At 45.9% G+C, this 24,837-nt stretch overlaps 2 protein-coding genes across 7 annotated transcripts in view; both read left to right on the forward strand.

The window, feature by feature from the left end:
• The window catches only part of TENM4 (teneurin transmembrane protein 4), a 1,515,223-nt gene that overhangs the window by 69,187 nt on the left and 1,421,199 nt on the right, over window positions 1–24,837 (forward strand). The window lies entirely within an intron of this gene.
• On the forward strand, window positions 14,190–15,095 carry LOC310705781 (taste receptor type 2 member 40-like; the record flags this gene model as incomplete). The annotated part of the gene is made up of 1 exon (XM_083500604.1): window positions 14,190–15,095. One exon carries the CDS (start codon window positions 14,190–14,192, stop codon window positions 15,093–15,095), a length of 906 nt encoding a protein of 301 aa, XP_083356730.1.

A 24,837-nucleotide genomic window follows, 5' to 3' on the forward strand; every position in this document is an offset into this window, starting at 1 on the left:
TACAGTCATACCTCAGGTTGAAGTAGCTTTGGGATAAGTATTTTCGGGTTGCGTGCTGCTGTGACCCAGAAGTAACAGAGCACGTTACTTCTGGGTTTCACCGTGCGCGCATGCGCAGATGGTCAAAATGACGTCGTGCGCATGCACAGAAGCGTCGAATCGTGATCCGCGGACGCGGGTTGCGTTCGCTTCTGGATGTGAACGGGGCTCTGGAACGGATCCCGTTCGCATCCAGAGGTACCACTGTATAAGCTAAACAAGCTATAGCTTAGGGCCCCACTCTCTTGGGCCCCCCCAAAAAAAATTAAGGGAAAAAACCTGGATGTACATTTCCAACATGTAAGATAAAAAACAAATAAAATAAAACCTACATACAGCAACAGTGTTTTGTGTTGTGTAGGCGCCTATGATGTAAGTCCCCACCTGCTAGACTGCTCCCTAAAATATCACTGGTTTGCTCCTTTCTATATATAGGGTGCCTATGTTCTGCATGGACAGGTTGCATGGTAACATGTGCAGATGGCTTGAGATACCTATTAGGTCCATAAATCATCATATAGCATATATTCAACACAAAAAAGCAACAATTTGTTGTTGACAAAGGACAGCTGGACATCTAAAGGGCCCCATTACCTTCAGTAGCTTAGGGCCTGTTCAAACCTAAATCTGGCCCTGTGCCAGGACCTCTAAAATAAAGGAATAACAAGAAATGGATCAGCTGTTGGACTGCCACATAATGGAACTAAGAAGAAGTGCATATTTCAAAGTCTAATCTGTCTGGAGGTGCTGATTAGGGGAGTCCACTTTTGCAATTTGAACTCCCCCAAATTCTTCCCTGAAATCTATTTATGTGGGTTTTGCGCCTTCTCCACAGATGCGAGATGTCTGTCACCCCAAGCACCGCGATGCCTAGAATGCTTTGCTAGTTTCCAGAGTTAATAATATTGACCACTTGCTCACCTCATTATGTCAACTGCTTTCTGAATATCGAATGCTAAAATGAGGTTGCAGAGTATAAGTGGTTTGGAAAGTGGAAACTCAATACTCAAGGATGAGAAAACAGTACTTACTAATTGAGTGAAACAGGCCGGAACAGAAACAAAGCAATGGTGCAACATTAATAATGTCATAATAAAACGGTGGGTGGGTAGGAAGCACCAGGAAATGGTGGGGCTATGCTGACACCTTCAAATAAAGTAGTATTAACTAGGGATAACAGATCTATCAATTTTGGCTACTCTCCATTTCTCAATTTCCCAAACTTAATTTCTCCACATTTCCACATCAGTTTGAGTGTGTGTGTGTGTGTGTGTCTCCTCGTGAAAATTAATTGTCTTTTAATTTAATTGCAAAATTAATTCACATTTTCCTGTGAATTTCTCCTAAGCTATAGATGCTTGTGTGCAGTTTTGCCTAAAATGCACATTATTATTTTTTTGCAAGTAATTCTCCCAGCGCTCTGCTGAGCAAGCCCCCTTCTGCCACTCCAGCTCTTCTCCTTCTAGAAAGAGAAGCCCTGGTTGTCACAGATGGATGGAGCAAGCTTGTTTTCTGCTGCTCCAGAAGGTAAGACCCAGGCCAATGGATTCAAAATACAAGAAAGGAGATTCTGACCAAACATTAGGAATAACTTTCTGATGGTGAGTTCTTGCTTGACAGTGGAAGGTGATGAACTCTTCTTCTTTGGAGATTTTCCAACACATAACAGATGACCATCTGTCAGGGATTCTTTAGTTGCGATTCCTGCACAAGATGTTGGACTAGATCAGGCATAGGCAAACTTGGCCCTCCAGATGTTCTGGGACTACAACTCCCATCATCCCTAGCCAACAGGACCAGTGGTCAGGGATGATGAGAACTGTAGTCTCAAAACATCTGGAGGGCCAAGTTTGCCTATGCCTGGCCTAGATTACCCTTGGGATCCTTTCCTACACCACAGTTCTGCAATTCTATTGCATCAAAGTGAGTATTATTATGCTAATAAGACTGTTATACGGGGGGAGTCTCCCCAGAGGTGTTCTTAAAATACTCTTTTGGCAATCAAGCATTACATTTTCTGAGTCTCACCTTCCTTTAATAACATACCCATCTTCCTCCTCCCCTACAAGTTTCTTTGCTTCATTTTATAGGTTGGAAAAAAACAACTGCCTGTATAAAGCTTTGTCATCTGACTTATTAGCTATGACCTGATTGTTCCACTGAGTGCTGTGGCCTGGCCGTATCTCGCCTCTGCCCCAGAAAACCCTTAAGTTGCTGTTCTTGACGTGATTCAGCACGGGCTGTCTAGCAGCATAAAATGTCACCGTCTCCCCTGGGTTAAGCGGGTCACCGAGGTCTATTGCTCTGACTGATGCAATTAGAGATTTTGCTTCCAGGTGCGATGTACAATCACTACCGTTTGGGCGCAGGACCAGGAGCCCGCCAGGGAGATCCTCCGTCACTATAACAACCTGGAGAACATGAATAATTCAGCCCATTTTAAAATGCTTGTTTATTTATGGAATACCTTAATTACAGCAAAGGAAAATTTCACAGTTACTGAAACAGTTTCCCTTCAGAGATAACTTGCTCTTATTGCTTATCAATTATTGAAACCTGGCAGTGTTGGGAGAGAGAGAGAGAGCAGTAAGGAGCAGAAGATGGAGAAGAAATCAGCCTGGATAGAAGGGTTTTGTGGAGCCCTGTAATAAGAATGAACAATAGAATCTTACAATTGCAGAGTGGGAAGTGTCATCTATTCCAACCCCCTGCAATATAGGAATCACAGCTAAAGCATCTCAGACAGATGCCAATCTAACCTCTGCTTAAAAACCTCCACCTTCCATGACAGTCCATTCCACTGTCATACAGCTCTTACCATCAGAAAGTTCTTCCTAATGTTTAACCAGAATTTCCTTCCTTGTAATTCAAATCCATTGGTCCTGGTCCTACCATCTGGAGCAGCAGAAATGAATGAACCTTTGTGAAAGAAATCACCTTTTATCGTTCAGTGACATACAGTGGGCCATAGGTTAAAGGGACCCCTGAACATTAGGTCCAGTCGTGTCCAACTCTGGGGTTGCGGTGCTCATCTCGCTTTATTGGCCGAGGGAGCCGGAGTACAGCTTCCAGGTCATGTGGCCAGCATGACTAAGCCGCTTCTGGCGAACCAGAGCAGCGCACGGAAATGCTGTTTACCTTCCTGCCGGAGCGGTACCTGTTTATCTACTTGCACTTTGATGTGCTTTTGAACTGCTAGGTTGGCAGGAGCAGGGACCGAGCAACGGGAGCTCACCCCGTTGCGGGGATCCGAACTGCTGACCTTCTGATCGGCAAGTCCTAGGCTCTGTGGTTTAACACACAGCGCCGCCTGCATCCCTGGGCCATAGGTTAGTTATCCCCAAATTAGTCAGTGAAGTGCAGCTATCTTAGATGACTCTGAGATTCAAGAGTCTTGTGCTCCTATCGACTGAGCTATTCCTTGGTTGAACATTTCCTGTGGATCATCCCATATGTTCAGTAAACACATCTGTGGTGAAGTTGGAATGGCATATTTGAGCATTTTGGTCATTTCTTGACAAAGTGCATTCTAACATACATTAAGAGAGGGTAACAACATTTCAGGATCCATGTAGGAGAACGTCATCTACCATAGGCCCTCAAGCTCAGGTGTTTTGATAGCTGATAGCCTGATTTATGGTGCTGGAGGAGACTCTTGAGAGTCCCATGGACTGCAAGAAGATCAAACCTACCCATTCTGAAGGAAATCAGCCCTGAGTGCTCACTGGAAGGACAGATCCTGAAGCTGAGGCTCCAATACTTTGGCCACCTCATGAGAAGACTCCCTGGAAAAGACCCTGATGTTGGGAAAGATGGAGGGCACAAGGAGAAGGGGACGACAGAGGACGAGATGGTTGGACAGTGTTCTTGAAGCTACCAGCATGAGTTTGACCAAACTGCGGGAGGCAGTGGAAGACAGGAGTGCCTGGCATGCTCTGGTCCATGGGGTAACAAAGAGTCGGACACGACTAAACGACTAAACAACACAGCCTGATGCAATGAGGCAATGGAGAGAAGTTATGGAGAAAAAAACCTGCCTAGTCTTTCTTCCTTGGACACCTTCACTGCTGCTGGCTCTGACTTAATGGAAAGGAAGGGGAAGCATACTTGGTGATGGGAGAGTGAACTGTGTGGAACAGTCTCCCAAATACAGTGGTACCTTGGGTTAAGAACTTAATTCATTCTGGAGGTCCATTCTTAACCTGAAACTGTTCTTAACCTGAGGTACCACTTTAGCTAATGGGGCCTCCCGCTGCTGCCGCGCCACCGCAGCACAATTTCTGTTCTCATCCTGAAGCAAAGTTCTTAACCCGAGGTACTATTTCTGGGTTTGTGGAGTCTGGTAAAAGACTGATTGGTCTATAACTCGCCGGGTCCGATGTGGGGCCCTTTTTATAAATTGGGATGATTATCGCCTTGGCCCACCCTTTGGGAAATAGGCCTGTTGAATCAATGTGGGAGAATATTGTCGCCAGCAGGGGGGCCCACCGCCCAATGTTGGTCTTCAGAAATTCTGCGGGAATATAATCTATGCCAGGGGCCTTGTTGTTCTTTAGCTGTGTGATCAAATTTTCTACCTCCTCTGTGGTTACAGGTGGCCTGTGAGGTAAAACCTCTGGCTGAACACGTGGCTTGTTAAACTGGGCTTCCTTGCCATAAAACAGTGATTGAAAGTATCGGATCCACTCTCGGGGTTCAACGGTACAAATGAGTCCGTTACACTCCTGGTCCAGTAGGCCAGATATGGTACGCCAAAAGCAAGTTGGGTCTTTCTCGTGTGAAGCCTTGACCCGGCTTTGCCAAGTGATTCGCTCGGCTTTTTGTTTCTTCTTCTTTAATAGTTGTTTGTAGTTCCGTCTTATGGAGATATATGTGGTGAATAAAGGGGGTGCCCCAGTAATCCTATATTTGTGATAAATTGTTCTCAAATGCTTCCTTGTTTGTCTGCACAGGTTTATCTTTGCTAGGTTTATCGAGGGTGCAATGAGATTAAGGGCCACTATTTGAACGATGGTCTTGGTAATTTGATGGTCCTTTTTATCCATTGTTGTTGTTTTTTAATTGTATATATTGCTTGTTTTATGTTGCTACAGCCGTTGGCTAATGCAAATAAAGTTTATCTTATCTTATCTTACCGGAGTCTGTAACCTGAAGCATCTGTAACCTGAAGCGTCTGTAACCCGAGGTACCACTGTAGACTGTTTTACCAAAAGAATTTCAGAGAGCTTGATGGCCTCAACTTTGAGCTCTTCTACTAGAATGTGAACCAAGCATTCAGCAAGACCTACCTTTGTGAAAATTAGACTTCTTTTGGGGGATAAATGCACTAAATGCATGTTGTCACTTTTGGAGAGGTAGAAATATTGGCGGTGATAACAGAACATGCCTTTTCAACATCCCCAGTAATCTCTGCTCAGGGAAGGACAATATTCTGGAAAAGACACCCAGAGGCTTCCGCTGGATGTCCTTGAGGATGCAAATCCAAGAAGGATTTCATCAGTGAGTGTTCAGATTACTTGTGCACACAGCATTTACATAAATCTCATCTATGGTATTGTGTATGGATCGGCAGCTGGGATTTTGCATAGCACCGTCCTGTGTTTCATCGAAATTGCTTTCCTGGGTTTTGTGGGGAGAATTGGGAAGAGAATGCTGTTCGACGAGAAAGCTGTTATCTAAGCTTTTCATTTCGAGAAATCTTTTTAGGGCAGCGGAATCTCATAACTCAGCAAGCAAAAAAGCTGGCTGGGGCGACTGCGATAATTTATCAGGCATGCTAGAAAAACTCATTTTAAGCTAAGCAAACAAAATAGAACAGGGTAAGACAGTCAAGCGCTGGTTGCTTTTGAGCTGTTCGTCACATTATGTTCCCTGTCTGTTTCTTGAGGACGTGGGTTTGAAAGGGTCTGGAGGATTGGAGAGGCAAAACTTAATAGTGGTGCTTTGCATGTAAAAAGTCCTAAATTCAGTTCCAGGACTCTTCATTTAGAAGACTCCAAACAGCAGGGTCAGGAGAAAACTCTTATCTTGGAGAGTTGCTTTCAGGCAGAGATGATGTGAGCAGAGTAGGGCTACACCATCCATTTAAAGCACTATGATAGGTAAAGGTAAAGGACCCCTGGATGGTTAAGTCCAGTCAAAGACGACTATGGTGTTGCAGCACTCATCTCGCTTTTCAGGCCGAGGGAGCCAGCGTTTGCCCACAGACAGTTTTCCAGGCCATGTGGCCAGCATGACTAGACCGCTACTGGTGTACAGAGGACCGTGATGAGTGCCAGAGCACATGAAAACACAATTTACCTTCCCACTGCAGTGGTACCTATTTATCTACTTGCGCTGGCATGCTTTCGAACTGCTAGGTTGGCAGGAGCTGGGACAGAGCAACGGGAGCTCACCCCATCGTGAGGATTCGAACCGCCAACCTTCCTATCAGCAAGCCCAAGAAGCTCAGTGTTTTAGACCATAGCACCACTCACGTCCCCCAAAGCACTATGATACCACTGTAAGCAGTTCTAGGTTTCCCCACAGAATTCTGGCAGCTGTAGTTTGTTAAGGGTGCTGCAGGTTGTTTGGAGACCCCTGTTCCCCTCACGGAGCTACAATTCCCAGAGTTCCCTATTGATTGTTAAACCACTCTATAACTGTAGCTTTATATTATAAACAGCCCTGTGATCCCCAGATGAAGGGTGGTATAGAAATTCAATACACATAATAAACATTAGTGATTTAAATGCAGCATGTGAATGTGGTCTAGATCAGGGCAGCCCTACCAATTGGCACAGTGAGACAACTGCTTCGGGCAACTGATGCTGGAGGTCAACAATAGTAGCCTCTCAGCTGTTCCTCCAGAGCTACTTGCCTCTCTTGAGGACACAGCTGTGTATGTACATGATCTGTTATTGAGCCACTAAGTGAACCTGCTACCCCCAGGTGTAGTGAAGGGTGCGATTTTATCATCAGGCTTTTGTGGAATGGGGAGGGGTGCCATCGTGTTCTTCACCTCAGGCAACAAAATATAAGCTTATTAAATTTGTAAATTGCCTGACTCTTGAAATAGAGTCCTAAAGTGATTTGCAAGCAAGTAAAAATAATAATACAAAAATGAAACTTTGTTGTCGTTTAGTCGTTTCTGACTCTTCGTGACCCCATGGACCAGAGCATGCCAGGCACTCCTGTCTTCCACTGCCTCCCGCAGTTTGGTCAAACTCATTCTGGTAGCTTCGAGAACACTATCCAACCATCTCGTCCTCTGTCATCCCCTTCTCCTTGTGCCCTCCATCTTTCCCAACATCAGGGTCTGTTCCAGGGAGTCTTCTCTTCTCATGAGGTGGCCAAAATATTGGAGCTTCAGCTTCAGGATCTGTCCTTCCAGTGAGCACTCACGGTTGATTTCCTTCAGAATGGATAGGTTGGATCTTCTTGCAGTCCATGGGACTCTCAAGAGTCTCCTCCAGCACCATAATTCCAAAGCATCAATTCTTTGGTGATCAGCCTTCTTTATGGACCAGCTCTCACTTCCATACATCACTACTGGGAAAACCATAGCTTTAACTATACAGACCTTTGTCGGCAAGGTGATGTCTCTGGTTTGAGCAGGAACAGGCAAACCACTCCAGTATCCCTGCCAAGAAAACTCCATGGACAAAGACAACAGACATATAATGAAATTTACAGATTTAGCAATAGAATAGAATATTGTTGATTCTGCCCACATGCCTAGGAAAACAAAAACACCTTTTCCTGATGCTGCAATAATGGCAAGGCCAGGTGGACATGTCTGGGAAGACCATTACATAAAACAGAGATGATATTAAGATAGATTAAGGGCTGGGTGATCATCTGAACAGGTGTGCCTGGCTATGTGAACAGGGCCCAATTATATCATTTTTCCTCCCAATATGGGGACCTCTCACGTCTGACTCCTCAAATCCATATGCTTCTAATGAGTCTTGCAATATGCTTGGCAGTCAGGATGACAGAAGGAGACCACTCTTTGCTGTTGACATTTACTTGACAGTAGGTACACAGAGGCATGGAAAAGACCATGCAAATGTCGCAAACAGGATGTTGACCTGCCCAGTCCATATTTATGTTTCTAGCCAAACAATCCTAGATTAAATAAATTTCTGCAGCATTTCTAGCCCTCCCTTGGATAAAAGACAGAGAGCTGCATGGCATCTTAGCCACACACACAGTCTGCTGTCCAAGGTACAGGAAGTCTCTCATCAGCTTCTGTTTGCCCGCAAATCGAGGAGAGATGTTGGGATCAGCTTTTCTCCATTTTTTCTTTCTCATTGTCATCACAGCTCTGGTTGTCATCGGCTTGATGGGAAATGGATTCATCACCATTGCAAGTGGCCTTGAATGGTCCAGAAACAAAACGCTCTCTTCCTCCGACATGATTCTGTTGGTGCTGAGTGTGTCCCGCCTTCTTTTCCTGGGGCTAACTTTGGGCATCCATTATTCAGTTTTTACTGACATCATCAATCCAAAACATATGCCAAAATCTGCCGTTTTCCTCTGGGCATTTTTCAATGCTGTTACTCTGTGGACAGCCACGTGGCTTGCTGCCTTTTACTGCATGAAAATTCTCACCTTTACCCAGCCTCTCCTCGTGAAAATTAAGATGGGGATCTCCAGGATGGTTCCACACCTGCTCCTAGGATCAGTTTTGGGTTCCTTACTTGTCTCCCTTCCTTTCAACTGGTTTGAAAATTGCTACCAATGCTGCAATGGGACAAATCTCCCTTTGGGTAACAGTACTGGGAGGTGTTATGTTCAGACCACCGGGATGCTATTTTCTTCTCTTCTGTACATTGCAGGGACATTCCCATCCTTTATTATATGCTTAGCTTCTTCTGTCTTCTTGATTCACTCCCTTCTGCACCATGTTAAGAGGATGCAACAGAACAGAGAAGGTTTTAGAGATCAGAGGATGGACGTTCAACTGAGAGCGGTCAAGATGGTGGCATCATTCCTTCTCCTCTACACTGTAGCCTTTGCAGCTGAGATTTCACTCATGTTGTTCATCAATCCCTTGACAGTGGTATTGTCCATTGTTATGGTGGCCGGATATCATTCAGGACATGCCATCAGTTTGATTATCACAAATTCCAAACTCAGGCAGATGTTCCTCATGACTTTGTGGGATCCTCTGCGTCAGAGACTGTGGGCAGTTACTATATCACCTTCCTATCCCAAGACTCCCAAAGGAACGAGTCAGTCTTAGGGATGTTTGAAGCATCTTGTGAAATTTTATTAGTAGTCAAGCCTCTTTTTTCCCCAAACCTCCCTAAAAATTACTCAGACATTTCTTTGAGCAGAAGCCAAACAGCCTTTGGCAACATCTCTGTATCTCCATTGACAGAGTTTGGAGGAAATGATCTTATTCTTCTATCATGTGGCTTGAAGGAAAGATCATCTGCTACAACAGAAAAAGCTGAGAAACACTATCCGGCTCCTCGTTTGAACAATATTGTCATGCTTCAATAAATAGCTCGTGCTGATTCATGCTGTGGTCTTCAGATGCAGGTGCTGAGGGTGTGTTGCATTGGATTCATGAGCTCTGGAAGAGGAAGTGTGTTGACAATTGTAGCTTTAATTGTGAATGGCAGGGTGGACAAATCAAGGCACATTGTTGCCACTGCAGAAAGAAGGAGCCATGCCAATCTCCCATATGTTCATTCATAAATCCATTTGTCCTGCTCCCACATTGATTTGTAATATACACATGGGGGATTTACACTTTAAATACTTTTTAAGTATGCATGTTATCACAAAATACACATTTAAATACACATTTTATGTTTATTTTCAAATGCATTTTTTAAACCAAAAATGCGGGAATTGTTCATTCATTTTGGTACTTTTTTGAAAATTGTATCGCATAAATTTTGGAGAAGTGCGAAATCTGAAAAATGATTACCGTATTTTTCGCCCTATAGGACGCACTTTCCCCCCTCCAAAAATGAAGGGGAAATGTGTGTGCGTCCTATGGGGCGAATGCAGGCTTTCGCTGAAGCCTGGAGAGCGAGAGGGGTCGGTGCGCCAGTGGCGTAGCGTGGGTTGTCAGCACCCGGGGCAAGGCAAGTAATTTGCGCCCCCTAACCCATGGATTTGCGCCCCCTAACCCCCAGATGTTGCGCCAGGTGCGGCCGACCCCCCCTGCACCCCCCACGCTACGCCACTGCTCCCATCCTCTCATAGCTGGAGGTGCCGGCGACTCAACCTGGGGGCCTTTTGCAAGGAAAGCAGCGCTCTCCCATGCAGCCACGAACTGTAGTAGACCGGCTCTTTTGAGAAGCAAGGCGGCCTCGGCTGAGGGACGTGGCTGGTCTCTGCAGGGGAAGGAAAGGAAGAGACCGCGGGGTCTTTTTCTTCCAGGCATCCGTCCAAGAAGGAGCGTCTGCCTCTGGTTTAAACCTCGCTCACCAGAAGAGTTGCAGATCCAGCCGGGGCCCCGCGCGCTTTCCTGAGCGGGAAAGCAAATGCGGGGGAAAGTCTCCTGAGAGGCGCCCTCCCTGCTCTCAGAATGGCGGGATGATGAGAGGCGCCCTCTAAGGGACAAGAGACCCGGGAATTCCACCTCCCACTGAACTGAGCTGGGGTAGGGGTGGGGACTTAATTAGAAAGAGGATCGCAGCTTCCTCGAAGGGAGCCTTTGACCTTGAAGCTTGCTGCTGGCAGGGTGGCTTTTTGCGGTCGCCCCAATTTGGGGCGCAAATACCCGGCGGCTTCGCCCCCAACCCCCGCGAAGATGCGGCTTGGGGGGCGCGCGCGCGTTTCCACCTGACTCTCTCCCTCGCCCCCTCCCTGGGGCGTTGCAGTGAGAAAGGGAGAGTCTCCCGCTCGGCTGCCGCTGTTTCTCTCCACGTGTCCGCCGCCAGAGGCAGCAGCGTTGGCAGCGGGCGGCCGTGCCTGTGCGAGCAAGTCTGGCGGCGGAATGGTGGCGAGGTGCTGTGGCTGCCGCCGGGCCCTGGAGGTGGTGCCTCCCGGCGCGCTCTGCCTGGGCGCGGCGCTCAGCGGGCTCTTCAGCTTCGGCTTCTTGGCTTCGGCTTCTGGTGTTACAGCCTGCGCCCGAGGCTCTTCGGAGACTCCGGAGGCGGCGTGCGCGCCCCCTCAGATGTTGCGCCCGGTGCGGCCGGCACCCCTGGCACCCCCCACGCTACGCCACTGCGGTGCGCACCGACCCCTCTCACTCTCCAGGCTTCGCGGACCTCTCCGCAAGCAGCGGGAGCGCTCCCGCTGCTTACGGAGAGTTGCCGGCATGCCGAAGCCTGCGCGCGGTGAGATCAGCGCGTCCAGGCTTCGCGGATCTCTCCGCAAGCAGCGGGAGCCAGCGCTGGGCTCCCACGGCTTGCAGAGAGCTGCCTGTTTGGGGGCTGGGGTCGGGGGAAGCTCGGGCCTCCCCAGCCCCGCGCCTGGGGGAGAAATATTTTTTCCCCCTTTATTCCCCCCCAAAAAAACTAGGTGCGCCTTATGGGATGGTGCGTCCTATAGGGCGAAAAATACGGTATGTTCTGATCTTTGTACTAGTTTGGAATGTGTCAATTAGCTTGGTTCTGTTAAAAATGCAGAGCAATTGAAACTCCATCCATCCCTAGTTGCTGCTGGTAATTTAAATAGTGGACCTGGAACTGGATCCTAAGGGCAGATGTGTAAATAGGAAGTGGGATAAAGAACATAGAGAAAGCATTGTTGCATAATGCCTCTTGCTTCCCGGCTAAAGGATAGAGAGGGGGATGTGAGTGTGAGTGCAAACTAGCAAAAATTATATTCATTGCTCCACCCACTTTTCCTCTGGCTCCACTCACAGCTGCAATGTGGCCCTACAGGCTTAGGCTGAAAACGTTTCCCCACCCCTTATCTATTCTGGAGGTTAGACTGCAAACAATGGCTAATTGTCACTGACAGGGCCATCTGCAGAGAAAAGCTAAGAATGAAAATGTCTAGATTCTCAATTTTAGACAATGCATGTCCTCTATTCTATGCATCAACCAGGAGTTGATAAGAAATATCTCCCATGGCACTCCTTTGGTTTCCATCTTCTCTAGTTGGAAAAACATCAGTGGCTCATTTCCCTCTGTGTACTTGCTGGAACGACATGCACCAAATGCACATCACCTGGTCACACCTGAGAAGTGGATTCTCTTCCCTCTGCCAGCCCTCTCCCCTGAGTCTCCAGGGATGAAAATGAGGCTTATGTGTGAGACTCCAGGGATGAAAATGAGGCTTATAATATGCCATCCATTCTTATCCGCTTGCCACCACTTTGTCATCTCAGAATGTCATGGACGATGCATGCAAGCTTCGGCATCTATGTTCAGTTGTCTGGTATACGGTATTTAGAGAATAAACTCTTTTGTTTCTTTGCCTTTATCCTTCCTCTTAATAAAGCTTCAGAACTGGAACCTGGGGGTAGACTATATTTTGGAAAGTCCAGTGATCTTTCTTGCTGTGTTCTAAACCTCTCATTCATGTCATGCCATTTAAAAAGGGGGAAATAAAGGTAAAGGTGGCTTTAAAAATGCTCAGCAGTGACTTGGGGCAGGGAGTTAAGCAATAGTTGCCCCATCCCAGGATGTGTGTGTGTGTGTGTGTGTGTGTGTGTGTGTGTGTGTGTATGCAGATCCTGAAAATGCCCTCACTCAAGGTTTAGGTTTGGATTCAAGGGAGTAGGGAGAAGCTGAACTGCCCTCAGGGCAGGGGGCAGGTTTTCAACTCCACAACATCCATGAATTTGCCTAACACCTTTTTGAAGCCACCATAACCACCATCACATCTTGTGACAGTGAGTCCAATAGTTTTAATTGTGCTCTGTGTAAAAAGTACTTGTTCTCCTCCCTTATATGCCATGAATGACTCTCCCCACTCCATTCTCTCTCTTGTCATCCTCTGGCTTACATAGTCCCTTCTGGCAGGCAGATGATGATGATGGTGATAATTGTTGTTGTTGTTGTTTAGTCGTTTAGTTGTGTCCGACTCTTCGTGACCCCATGGACCAGAGCATATTTTGGGAGGGAAGGGAGTAGGGCCTGAAATTTACCAGAGTTCCCTTGCATCTCTGATGGGTTCACCATATCTCCCCGTCCCCCAATGTCCCAAATGATATTTTGGAGGAAAAGTTTGTCAGGGTAAAGAAAGGATGTCCCCCAGGAACAGAGCACGGGGGTGTGTGTGATAGATCAGTCATCAGCCCAAAGGAATTCCTCTGTTAAGTTTCCACCCTATAATCATACACCCACTGACCCTGAAAACACACATACCAATTTTTAGAGAGCCAGTGTGGTGTAGTGGTTAAGAGCGGTAGTCTCGTAATCTGGGGTACCGGGTTCACGTCTCTGCTCCTCCACATGCAGCTGCTGGGTGATATTGGGCCAGTCACACTTCTTTGAAGTCTCTCAGCCCCACTCACCTCACAGAGTGTTTGTTGTGGGGGAGGAAGGGAAAGGAGAATGTTAGCCGCTTTGAGACTCCTGAAGGGGAGTGAAAGGCAGGATATCAAATCCAAACTCCTCCTCCTCCTCCTCCTCCTCCTCTTCTTCTTCTTCTTCTTCTTCTTCTTCTTCTTCTTCTTCTTCTTCTTCTTCTTTAGTGGGCTGCAAATGGGATCATGAAGGAGGAGTATTCTCAATCCTTCATATTTTGTAGCATAAGAAAAACAACAACACACACATCGTTTGTAGCCCTGAAGATTTTAGAATCTAAAGTGTGACTATAGGAAGAGGATGGACAGCAGGGAGGGGTGAAAGTAACAAGAGATGTGTTTGAGCAGATGCATCTTGCAAATGTATGTTCAGGAGAACGGCTGGGATTAAAGTCAAATTGGAAATCACACCAGTCATTTGCATGCCCTGAAACAACACCAGAATAAAACACACAGTATAGATTTCAGGCGACTTCCTGGACCAGGAGAATGATAATTGTTGTGTGGACAATGCATGTGCTCTGGCTGGATCCCAAAAGAATGGAAGGCTGTAGGACTGATGGAACCAGGTAATACCAGTACTTCACATTGCCCTGTCTACTGTTTCTGAACATGATCAGAGCTACATGCTACCCCTGAAGATCCTTGACAGGATTGTCCAAATCGCGGATTGTCTGTGGATATATCATCAAGGCAAGAAGCACAGGCAAGGGTGAGTGCAAGGATGTCAGATTCTGTTCATAAAACCTTACAAGTCATAATTGTGAGCCAGGGCGCTGTGGGCATGGCTGCCAGTGCATTCATTGTGGCTGTTGGCTACACAGACTGGGCGAAAAGGAAAAAGCTGCCCACTTGCGACGTGATCCTGGTCTGCCTCTGTTCATCTCGGCTTCTTCTCCAGGGAACCATCCTGCACTCTGCCCTCTTACCGAAGATGTACCAGTGGGAAGTGATCAGAGTCCACTATGTCCTCCTGGTTTTGGCCAGCACAGCTTGCCTCTGGTTTGCTGCGTGTCTCAGCATGTTCTACTGTGCCAAGATCAGCACTTTCACCCAGCGGTACTTTCTGCTAATCAAGCTGAGAGTCATCAGGATGGTTCCGCTGATTCTGCTGGGTTCGGTGCTGGTCTCTTTGATCTCTTCTCTCCCTTTCATCTGGATGGATTATAGTGTCCACCTCTGCAACTCAACCAGGGGCTTTCTGAGAAACGCCACCTTTGACAGCCCCGTCGGGACCATCTCCTACTTCAAGGGTTTCATCATGTTCCTGACATTGGCAGTCATCCCGCTTCTGTTCTTTGTAGCATCATCCACCTTGCTCATTGCATCTCTGTGGAGACACACCAAGGAGATGAGACACGGTGTGGCGGACAACAAGGACCTGAGGACTGACGCTCACATCACCGCCATTAAATCTCTGATCTCTTTCCTGATGCTCTACATCTGCAGCTTTGTGGCCGAGATGCTTGTGGGAATGCCTTCCTGCCAAGCGAGGAGCAGATGGAAAGATTATATCTGTTCACTGGTGATTGCTGTGTGTCCTTCGATCCATTCCATTCTTTTGATTCTCCTGAATGTTAGACTGAAGCTGGCACTCAAAAACATGCTATTTTACATGAAATGCTGTTAGGTGATCCATAAAGACAGAATCAGATGCTTTGGTGGGAACTGGGGGCCAAAAAGAATTTGAGGAAGGAAAACTACTTAGACCCGTTTTCTTCTTTTAAATGTGCCTACAAATGTGCAGTCGTATAGTCTTTTGTTTTTTTCTTTTCTTTTGAAGAAGAAGAAGAAGAAGAAGAAGAAGAAGAGTTTGGATTTGATATCCCGCCTTTCACTCCCTTTAAGGAGTCTCAAAGCGGCTAACATTCTCCTTTCCCTTCCTCCCCCACAACAAACACTCTGTGAGGTGAGTGGGGCTGAGAGACTTCAGAGAAGCGTGACTGGCCCAAGGTCACCCAGCAGCTGCATGTGGAGGAGCGGAGACGCGAACCCGGTTCCCCAGATTAGGAGACTACCGCTCTTAACCACTACACCACACTGGCTCTCTTTTGCATTTATATCCCACCTGTTCTCCAAGAAGCTCAAGGTGGTGTCTCCAGTTTTATCCTCATAGCAACCTGTGAGTTAGGTTATGCTCAGAGGCAGTGACTGGCCCTCGGTTACCCAGTTAGGTTCATGGCTGAATGGGGAATTTGAACCCTGGTCTCCCAGGTCCTAGTCTGACACTCCAACCACTACACCACATTGGTTCTCATTCACATTTTTTAAAAGCAGGTTCATTTCCCCCCCAAAAGCAAGATTGGCCAATAAGGGATGCTTTGGATAGAGGGCTTTTTAGGTAAAGGTAAAGGGACCCCTGACCATTAGGTCCAGTCGTGACCGACTCTGGGGTTGCGGCGCTCATCTCGCTTTATTGGCCGAGGGAGCCGGCGTACAGCTTCCAGGTCATGTGGCCAGCATGACTAAGCCACTTCTGGCGAACCAGAGCAGCGCACGGAAATGCCGTTTACCTTCCTGCCAGAGCGGTACCTATTTATCTACTTGCACTTTGACGTGCTTTCGAACTGCTAGGTTGGCAGGAGCAGGGACCGAGCAACGGGAGCTCACCCCATCACGGAGATCTGAACCGCCGATCTTCTGATCGGCAAGTCCTAGGCTCTGTGGTTTAACCCACAGTGCCACCCACGTCCCTAGAGGGCTTTTTACAAAAACACAAAATTGTTTATTGTATTTAGAGAGTTCAAATTATTTATATCACCTAGATATATTAAATGGTTGCTGTTGTTATTGTAAGCAAAACCAGGACTCTGATCCAAATAACTAGCCTGTGCATTTTTTAAAAAAATGATTTTAAGTCTAAATAAAAAAAATCCAAGGAAGCTGTCTTCTACAAGTCTGACCACAGTACTGTCTACACTGATTGGCTACCATTCTTTTGAAGGCTTTAGCGAGAGATGCCAGGGGAATTTTAATGCAAGGCTCTACATGAAAAGTGGGTGCTCTGCCATGCAGATACAGCCTTCCACCATAACCCTGAATTTTGCTGACAAAAGCGAACTGGCTGAAGGTGGAATGAGATTGGTGGGGCAGAGCCAACCTTAACTGGCAGCATGTAAGCAGATCAAACAGAAGTTGAGCTCCTGGACATATTACTATGGAGCGATTAGTCAAATGTTGTTACTGTTGGGTTGAAGAAGGATGCTACAATTTGTCTAAGGCAGGGTGTGGATTCCAGAGTGAAGTGCTCCCCAGATTTGCATCTAAAGAGACTGCAATATTATTTTGAGGCTGCTTCCTGTTCTTAGATAAATAGCAGGTGCATAGCTATAGCTTTGCCAGGTGCAACAGCTTCTGGGTTACTTGAAGAGTGGCCTCCTTCTACCTGTAGCTACAGAGGCTATGGACTGGCTGAGCAACTAATCCCACACTGTTTCCATTTCACCGGAGTTCATTCACAGGTCTGTTTCATCCTGGTCTGTGCAGATGAAAAGTCCACAATTAGAGATTTTGTATGGATTTCCAACTCTACAGTTGTATGACTCTGTGACATCATACATAAAAATAGATCCTTGTGAAAAGCAAAATACTGTATGCATTTCCAGTGCATTTGTCAGCAATATATGCATTCTTTTAATATATAGAAAAATCTAGTTACAAAGGTAAAGGACCCCTGGATGGTTAAGTCCAGTCAAAGGCAACTATGGGACTGTGGTGCTCATCTCGCTTTCCAGCCAAGGGAGCCAGCGTTTGTCCACAGACAGCTTTCCGGGTCATGTGGCCAGCAGGACTAAACTGCTTCTGGTGCAACGGGACACTGTGACAGAAACCAGAGCGCATTGAAAGGCCATTTACCTCCTGGTCGCAGCAGTACCTGTTTATCTACTTGCACTGGCGTGCTTTCAAATTGCTAGGTTGGCAGGAACTGGGACAGAGCAACGGGAGCTCACCCTGTCATTTGGATTCGAACCGCCGACCTTCTGATTGGCAAGAGGCTCGGTGGTTTAGACCACAGCGCCACCTGAGTCCCTTGTAAAAATCTAAACTGCATATTTTTGTACACACTTTTTGCTCACTAAAACTGCTTCACAAACCGCTTTGAAAAGGGACCATATTCCTTGCTCATTCCTCACCCAGACCCTGACACCTGGTTTATATCTGTTGCTGAGAATCAAAAGCAGGGAAAGAGAGCTATCACTCATATAGTGCTAGCAGGCTTCCCATCCAAATCTGTCTGATCACTGTCCTAATAGGATGCGGGACTAGGTGAGACTTTGGCCTCATCCAACAGGACACATTTATGTCATATGTGTGTGTGTGTGTGTGTTGAAACTTCGAGAAACACCTTTGTACTGTCACGTGGCCCAGTCATCTTAGCATTGTCTCACCAACGCTTCTCTTTGTGAGGGGTGGGGAGGTGCCTACATAATGAAAAGCCGAAAGTGAACGGGGACAAAAACAACAAATTTCATTAGATGCGATTGCATACTTAATTACCTTACCCCATCCATTAGGAATTATATTAGTATAATCAAATACAAAAGACACATACACGCAAAAAGGAAATTAGTAGAGAGAGGTGTGTTGTAATAAAAGTAATAATAATAACTAAGAGAGAGTGTATAAGATACAGGACAACATAGAAGCGGGGGAAGGGGAGGGGGAAAAGAGAGAAAGGAAAAAGAGAAGAAAAGAAGAAGAAAAATAGAGAAAGAGAAAAATGTGTGTGTGTGTAATATATGAATATGCAGAGGAGAGTTATTCAAAAGTCATTTGAAAATAGATTGTAAGTTATTATTTTAATAGTTTTTCAATTTTACTGTTTTTATATTTGCAACGGTGTTCTGTATGTTTTTCTTGTATTGTGAAGACGCTCCATGAGAAATGAATAATAATAATATGTGTGCAGAAGCCTCTGACTTTTATATGAAGGGGATCAAGCGGAAGGATTTGGGGTGGGGGAGATCTTCTGAAATGTGTGGCAGGAGATGGGATAATGTGTATTTTTGATTGATTGATTGATTGATTGATTGATTGACTGATTGTGTTTATATCCCACACTTTCCCAAGGAGCTCAAGATGGCACCATGGTTCTCCCCCTCCTCATTTAATCCCCACAACAAGCCTGTAATGTAGGTTATTCACAAACACAGTGACCGGCCCAAGGGCACCCAGCCAGCTTCATTGCTGCGTGGAGACTTGAACCCTGGTCTCCCGGTTCCCAGACCAACACTCTAACCACTGTACCACACTGACTGGCTCATTTTATATATTCACCTAGGAATACAACCAATTGAAATCAATGGGACTTACATATGAGTAGACACATGTAGGCTTGCACTGTGAAACAGGGGTGGGGGCAATTGGCTGCGCACCTGAGGCTGTTTTGCAACGTTCAGATAGAACATTTTGATATAATGTATTATAATTTATTACTTCCTCTTCACCCTAAGGTTCCATGGCAGATTGGAAGAATTTAAAACACAACATTAAAAACAGTTTTAAAAAAAGTTGTGCGGGTCCTAAAATTCTAGGTAAAGGTAAAGGTACTCCTGCCCGTACGGGCCAGTCGTGTCCGACTCTAGGGTTGTGCGCCCATCTCACTTAAGAGGCTGGGGGCCAGCGCTGTGCGGAGACACTTCCGGGTCACGTGCCCAGCGTGACGAAGCTGCTCTGGCGAGCCAGCACCAGCGTAGCACACGGAAATGCCATTTACCTTCCCGCTATACAGCGGTACCTATTTATCTACTTGCACTTAGGGGTGCTTTCGAACTGCTAGGTGGGCAGGAGCTGGGACCGAAAGACGGGAGCTCACCCCGCCGCGGGGATTTGAACCGCCGACCATACGATCGGCAAGTCCTAGGCACTGATGTTTTACCCACAGCGCCACCCGCGTCCCTTTCTAATTCTACATGAGGGTAAAGAGCACTATCTATTTTGTATTATTTTATTGTACTATCTATTTTGAACTCGCCTACTTTGGTGCGGTTGAGGCACACCAGGTTGCTTCATTTGTCACTATCTTGAAAGGCTCTTGACAATTTGAGCAGCCGCTGAATATAATTCATCTGGAGCACCTTTTCATGCTAATATTTCCATCCCCAACCCATGCATTAATTTTGCAATATCAGTTTAAGCTTCTCTCCGGAGAGAGTCAAGGGGATGCTAATCAAACCAAGTTAGTTAGAGACAATGATACGGTTGGCTGGTGCACTGGCCTTCTCAAAAATTTCAAGTGGTCATTAGTTAAGGTGCTGCTGGAGGGATTAATTGACATATCGTCCGAGGTATCATGAGTTTCTCATTAGAGTAGGATGGCGCAGCCACTCAAGGCTGCCGCGAGCCAAATATATCTGATCAAATGAGGTCAGCACAATGGAACTTTCCTGGCGCTGTAAAGTTGCATTTGTAATGAAATCAGGACAAATGCTTTTCCTGGGCAAGAGTATATAGGACAATGGTTGCAAGCACAGAAGTGTGGGCCAAACCATGAGTGTCAGATGCATTCCCCACCCCCACCCCATTCCACCAGCATGCTTTGTGTGGTTAAAAATAAAATAAAAAGTCTGTACCATAGAAGACAAAGCTGTGGGCAAGAAGTACATGTGGGGTGCAGGTTACATACTACTCAACAAGTGATGTGGGGGAAGTTTCCTGGAGACTAGGCATGTCTCCTGTGAGTGACGTGGCGGCTTGGGCGCCTGCAGGCTTCGCGCTGCCTGAAATGGCAGCGTGGGGCTTGCATCTGCCCACAGCCTCACCCTCAGCTGCCCTACAGCTGAGGGGGAGGTGGCGGAAAGGCTCCATGCAGTGCGCCCAACCCCCATGGGCGGCTCGCGCCACACCTGGAACCCGAGTGGCTAGCTACACCACTGTCTGTGTCAAGAGACAACAGAGTGCACTTCTGGGGGTGACGCCAAATGGCTGCATTAGAAGAAGGGTTTGGATTTGATATCCCGCTTTATCACTACCCGAAGGAGTCTCAAAGCAGCTAACATTCTCCTTTCCCTTCCTCGCCCACAACAAACATTCTGTGAGGTGAGTGAGGCTGAGAGACTTCAGAGAAGTGTGACTAGCCCAAGGTCACCCAGCAGCTGCATGTGAAGGAGCAGGGAAGCGAACCCGGTTCACCAGATTACGAGTCTACCGCTCTTAACCACTACACCACGCTGGCTAGCAGCACCAATTGACCTCCCCAGGGCGCAAGCCTGGGCAGTGTGTAGGGAGGGCCTGGGAAGGAAAGCAGAGAAGAACATTTGACACCACCTTGGCTGCAGGAGTTGCTGGAAGGAGGCGTACAAGGCGCCATCCAACTGCCTTAGGTACTCCAGTCCGGATTTGTGTAGCGTTCACTCCTTAGCCTTTTCTTCTTCCGAAGATATCCCGCAAGGCATCAAAGGTTTAGGATCAGGGTTTTCCATTACAACTCCCCACTTACAACATTTCAGGTCAATGAATATTAATACCCTTCTCTTTCACTTTACAATACAGTGGTACCTCAGGTTAAGAACTTAATTCGTTCTGGAGGTCCGTTCTTAACCTGAGGTACCACTTTAGCTAATGGGGCCTCCCGCTGTTGCCGCGCCACCACTGCACGCTTTCTGTTCTCATCCTGAAGCAAAGTTCTTAACCCGAGGTACTATTTCTGGGTTAGCGGAGTCTGTAACCTGAAGCATCTGTAACCTGAAGCGTCTGTAACCCGAGGTACCACTGTTTTACTATCTCAACCGGAATGTCCACATAGCTGTCCATTGATAGTTAATATGATATCCTGAGAAACGTGAACTAGGACAATAATTTATTTTGTGGCAGGATTAGGATTGCGGTGCATTTCCCATAAGCATCACTGTAGGGGTATTTTTTAATTTTTTTTGTAAAAAATGCTTCCATAATTCTGCAAAAGGACTCCATGGCATAGAATAATAGCTTCTGCCAGCCCACTCTAACAGATGGTGCGTTGGAATTTGCCCTGAACTCATGGTCTTACTCAACTATGTTTTCATCTCATAGTTTTGGGCAAATATCTGTTTCCCAAGCTCATGTATTACATGATGATAGCAGAAAGGTGGCATTGTGATCTAGGACTTGCCCAGCAAGGAGTCTTCCTCCTCATCGATCTATTACTTGCTGCTCCCTCTGCTGGCTGAGAAAAGCTAATTTCCTGTGTCACACTTTTAATAAGAATAAAAAAATTCCTTCCAGTAGCACCTTAAAGACCAACTAAGTTAGTTCTTGGTATGAGCTTTCGTGTGCATGCACACTTCTTCAGATACCTTCAGGTATCTGAAGAAGTGTGCATGCACACGAAAGCTCATACCAAGAACTAACTTAGTTGGTCTTTAAGGTGCTACTGGAAGGATTTTTTTTATTTTGACTATGGCAGACCAACACGGCTACCTATCTGTAACTTTTAATAAGAACTTTGACTTGAGTACAACTTTGAGGGGTCAACTCAAGTAGCATTTACTCAGAGTAGGTTCACTGAAATTTATTGCCACTACTAAGTTGAGTCCATTAATTTCAACGGATCTATGCTGAATAGAAGTTAGTTGAATACAGTCTTGAGGGTGGGTTGTGGTGGATTTCCCCCCCCCCATCCATAAAACTCAAAATGATTTGCTAGATATCAAATACACTGTGTTAGATTGATACAATCAAGAATGCAAAAGGCATTTACTTTGGGCTGTACAGAGCTGAGGTGCTCGCAAAATCATTTCTCTCCATCCAAATTTCTTCCCGAATCTTCCCGGAGTTCAGGACCACCTGGCCTTGTTTGCAAAACAGAACCAGTGCTTTAGAAACTTTAGAAACTTTCCATAGTCACATTTTTTTAAAAAATAAATAAAAATAAATACCCAATATTTATATAGAGTGCTGTTCATTCATGGATTGTCGCAACTTTCAATTTGTACAGTTCATTCACGACTCTCTTCCCCTCTGTGAAAAAGTAATCCTGGTGTGATTCTTTCTGTGCAGTGTTTTATTACAGTGATACCTTGGTTCTCAAACTTATTCCGTTCTGGAAGTCCATTCCAAAACCAAAGCGTTGCTAAACCAAGGCGCGTTTTCCCATAGAAAGTAATGCAAAATGGATTAATCCATTCAAGACTTTTAAAAACAACCCCTAAAACAGCAATTTAACATGAATTTTACTCTCTAATGAGACCATTGATCCATAAAATGAAAGCAATAAGCAATGTACTACAGTCACACAATCAATCAATCAGGAGCTGAACTGGGTTCCACACAGTCACAAAAACAAAAAAAGAGAGCCACAAAAAGAGACAGACCTCAGCGTCACACTCAAAACGGAAGTGTGGCACTCAGATCGGAAGCGTAACATTCAAAATGGAGCATGTTCGGCTTCCAAAAATGGTTCGCAAACTGGAACACTTACTTCCATGTTTGCAGTGTTTGGGTTCCAAGTTGTTTGAGTACCAAGGCATTTGCACCCTTATTAGTATTATTAGTATTATTAGAATTATTAGTATTCTAGAATCAGCTCAACAGGTGTGGGGCAGCAGCTATGTTGGCTTTCCAGTAGGTGAATCATCGTTGCTAACTGGAATGGAGAGGCAGAGGAAAGTTCAGAACTATGCAAACAGACTGGCAGAGTTAATTCAGGACTCCTGATGCTACTTTTGTATGGCACTGACCTCCATGCTGATGCCCCCTTCTGGCTTCTAGAAGGCAACAGTCATCTGTGTTGTTTAGTCATTTAGTCGTGTCTGACTCTTCGTGACCCCATGGACCAGAGCACGCCAGGCACTCCTGTCTTCCACTGCCTCCCGCAGTTTGGTCAGACACATGCTGGTAGCTTCGAGAACACTGTCCAACCATCTCATCCTCTGTCATCCCCTTCTCCTTGTGCCCTCCATCTTTCCCAACATCAGGGTCTTTTCCAGGGAGTCTTCTCTTCTCATGAGGTGGCCAGAGTATTGGAGCCTCAGCTTCAGGATCTGTCCTTCCAGTGAGCACTCAGGGCTGATTTCCTTCAAAATGGATAGGTTTGATCTTCTTGCAGTCCATGAGACTCTCAAGAGTCTCCTCCAGCACCATAATTCAAAAGCATCAATTCTTCGGCAATCAGCCTTTATGGTCCAGCTCTCACTTCCATACATCACTACTGGAAAAACCAGAGCTTTAACTATACGGACCTTTGTTGGCAAGGTGATGTCTCTGCTTTTTAAGATGCTGTCTATCTGCCAAGAATTAGTGCAGCAACTACTCCCCAGGTTTTGAGCAGCTTATGCCTTTCTCCGAATACAGGTCACCATACAGAGTGTCTGGGTGATTACAGCAATGACTCATTGTTCAACCTCTTCATTTCATTTACAATTTTGTTAAGTTCTAACTTGCAGTCTTCTTTCTAAAATGGCAGTCAAACGAAATGTGAGCCAATCAAATCAAAGCAAGATCTCCCTTCCTTGTGCTGTTCCTTCCACTTCAAATGGTTATAAGTGTTTGCTCATTTCCAAAACTCATTCTACATGAGGTTATAAGGGGTGGACCTTTCGGGTCGTTTATTTTCAAATTTGAAGGAATTTTCTCAATGAAAATTGCAAGAAACATGGTCCTTTACTCTGGCCTTTCAACACAACTTACTGAATGGGAGCGGGGGAGAGAACTTACAGGAATGTGGCATCAACTGGTTGTCTGAATCTGCAAAATACTGGAGACAGTATTAAGATGTCCCTAGCATATTGCAAAGCTGAGGGTCAGGCTATAGGTCTTGAACGCAACATGAGAACATGCTTGCCCTCTGCTTTCCTGTCAACCTCACAGTCTCGGGACAGTCTCAGATTTATAATAATTTAACCACTGAACAATTATGACAGGTGATGAATTGAGCGCAAGGAGCTAGTTCTCAGTGTGCTATTAATCATGAGGCCACCATGCAGGGAGAGAACAAGCAATCTATATCAGTTACGAATGTTGTAAGGCACACATTACTCAGACAGCGTGAAAAGGTCATTGTGCTGCTGAAAAGCAGGATGAGTAGATTTAGCTGGATTGATGAGAGGCTCTGATTTTGTGTATTTATTTTCAAGGGAAAAAACATCATTAAATCTGCACAAACACCATAAATAACTGACTTAAGCAGGGGGAGGAGATCAAGTTTCACATCAGCGTTCCACGTTTTTAGCAGCTTATTATATACTTCCCATGCAGCTAACTTTGCTTCTTGATATTTAGCCTGCTCCCCTGACCCAGAGACATGTAGGAATAAAGTATGGGGGCTTGCACACTCACACACATGTGAATCAACAATGCCAGAGGCCCAGCGCTGTGCATATGCTTCCATGTGAAGATGTGTCTATGGGCATGAGCGCACTAAAGGCTGTTTCAAATATCTTGATTTTCCATTCAAT

Source organism: Podarcis liolepis (assembly GCF_965112155.1).
Source record: "Podarcis liolepis genome assembly, chromosome: 4".
NCBI lineage: Eukaryota > Metazoa > Chordata > Lepidosauria > Squamata > Lacertidae > Podarcis > Podarcis liolepis.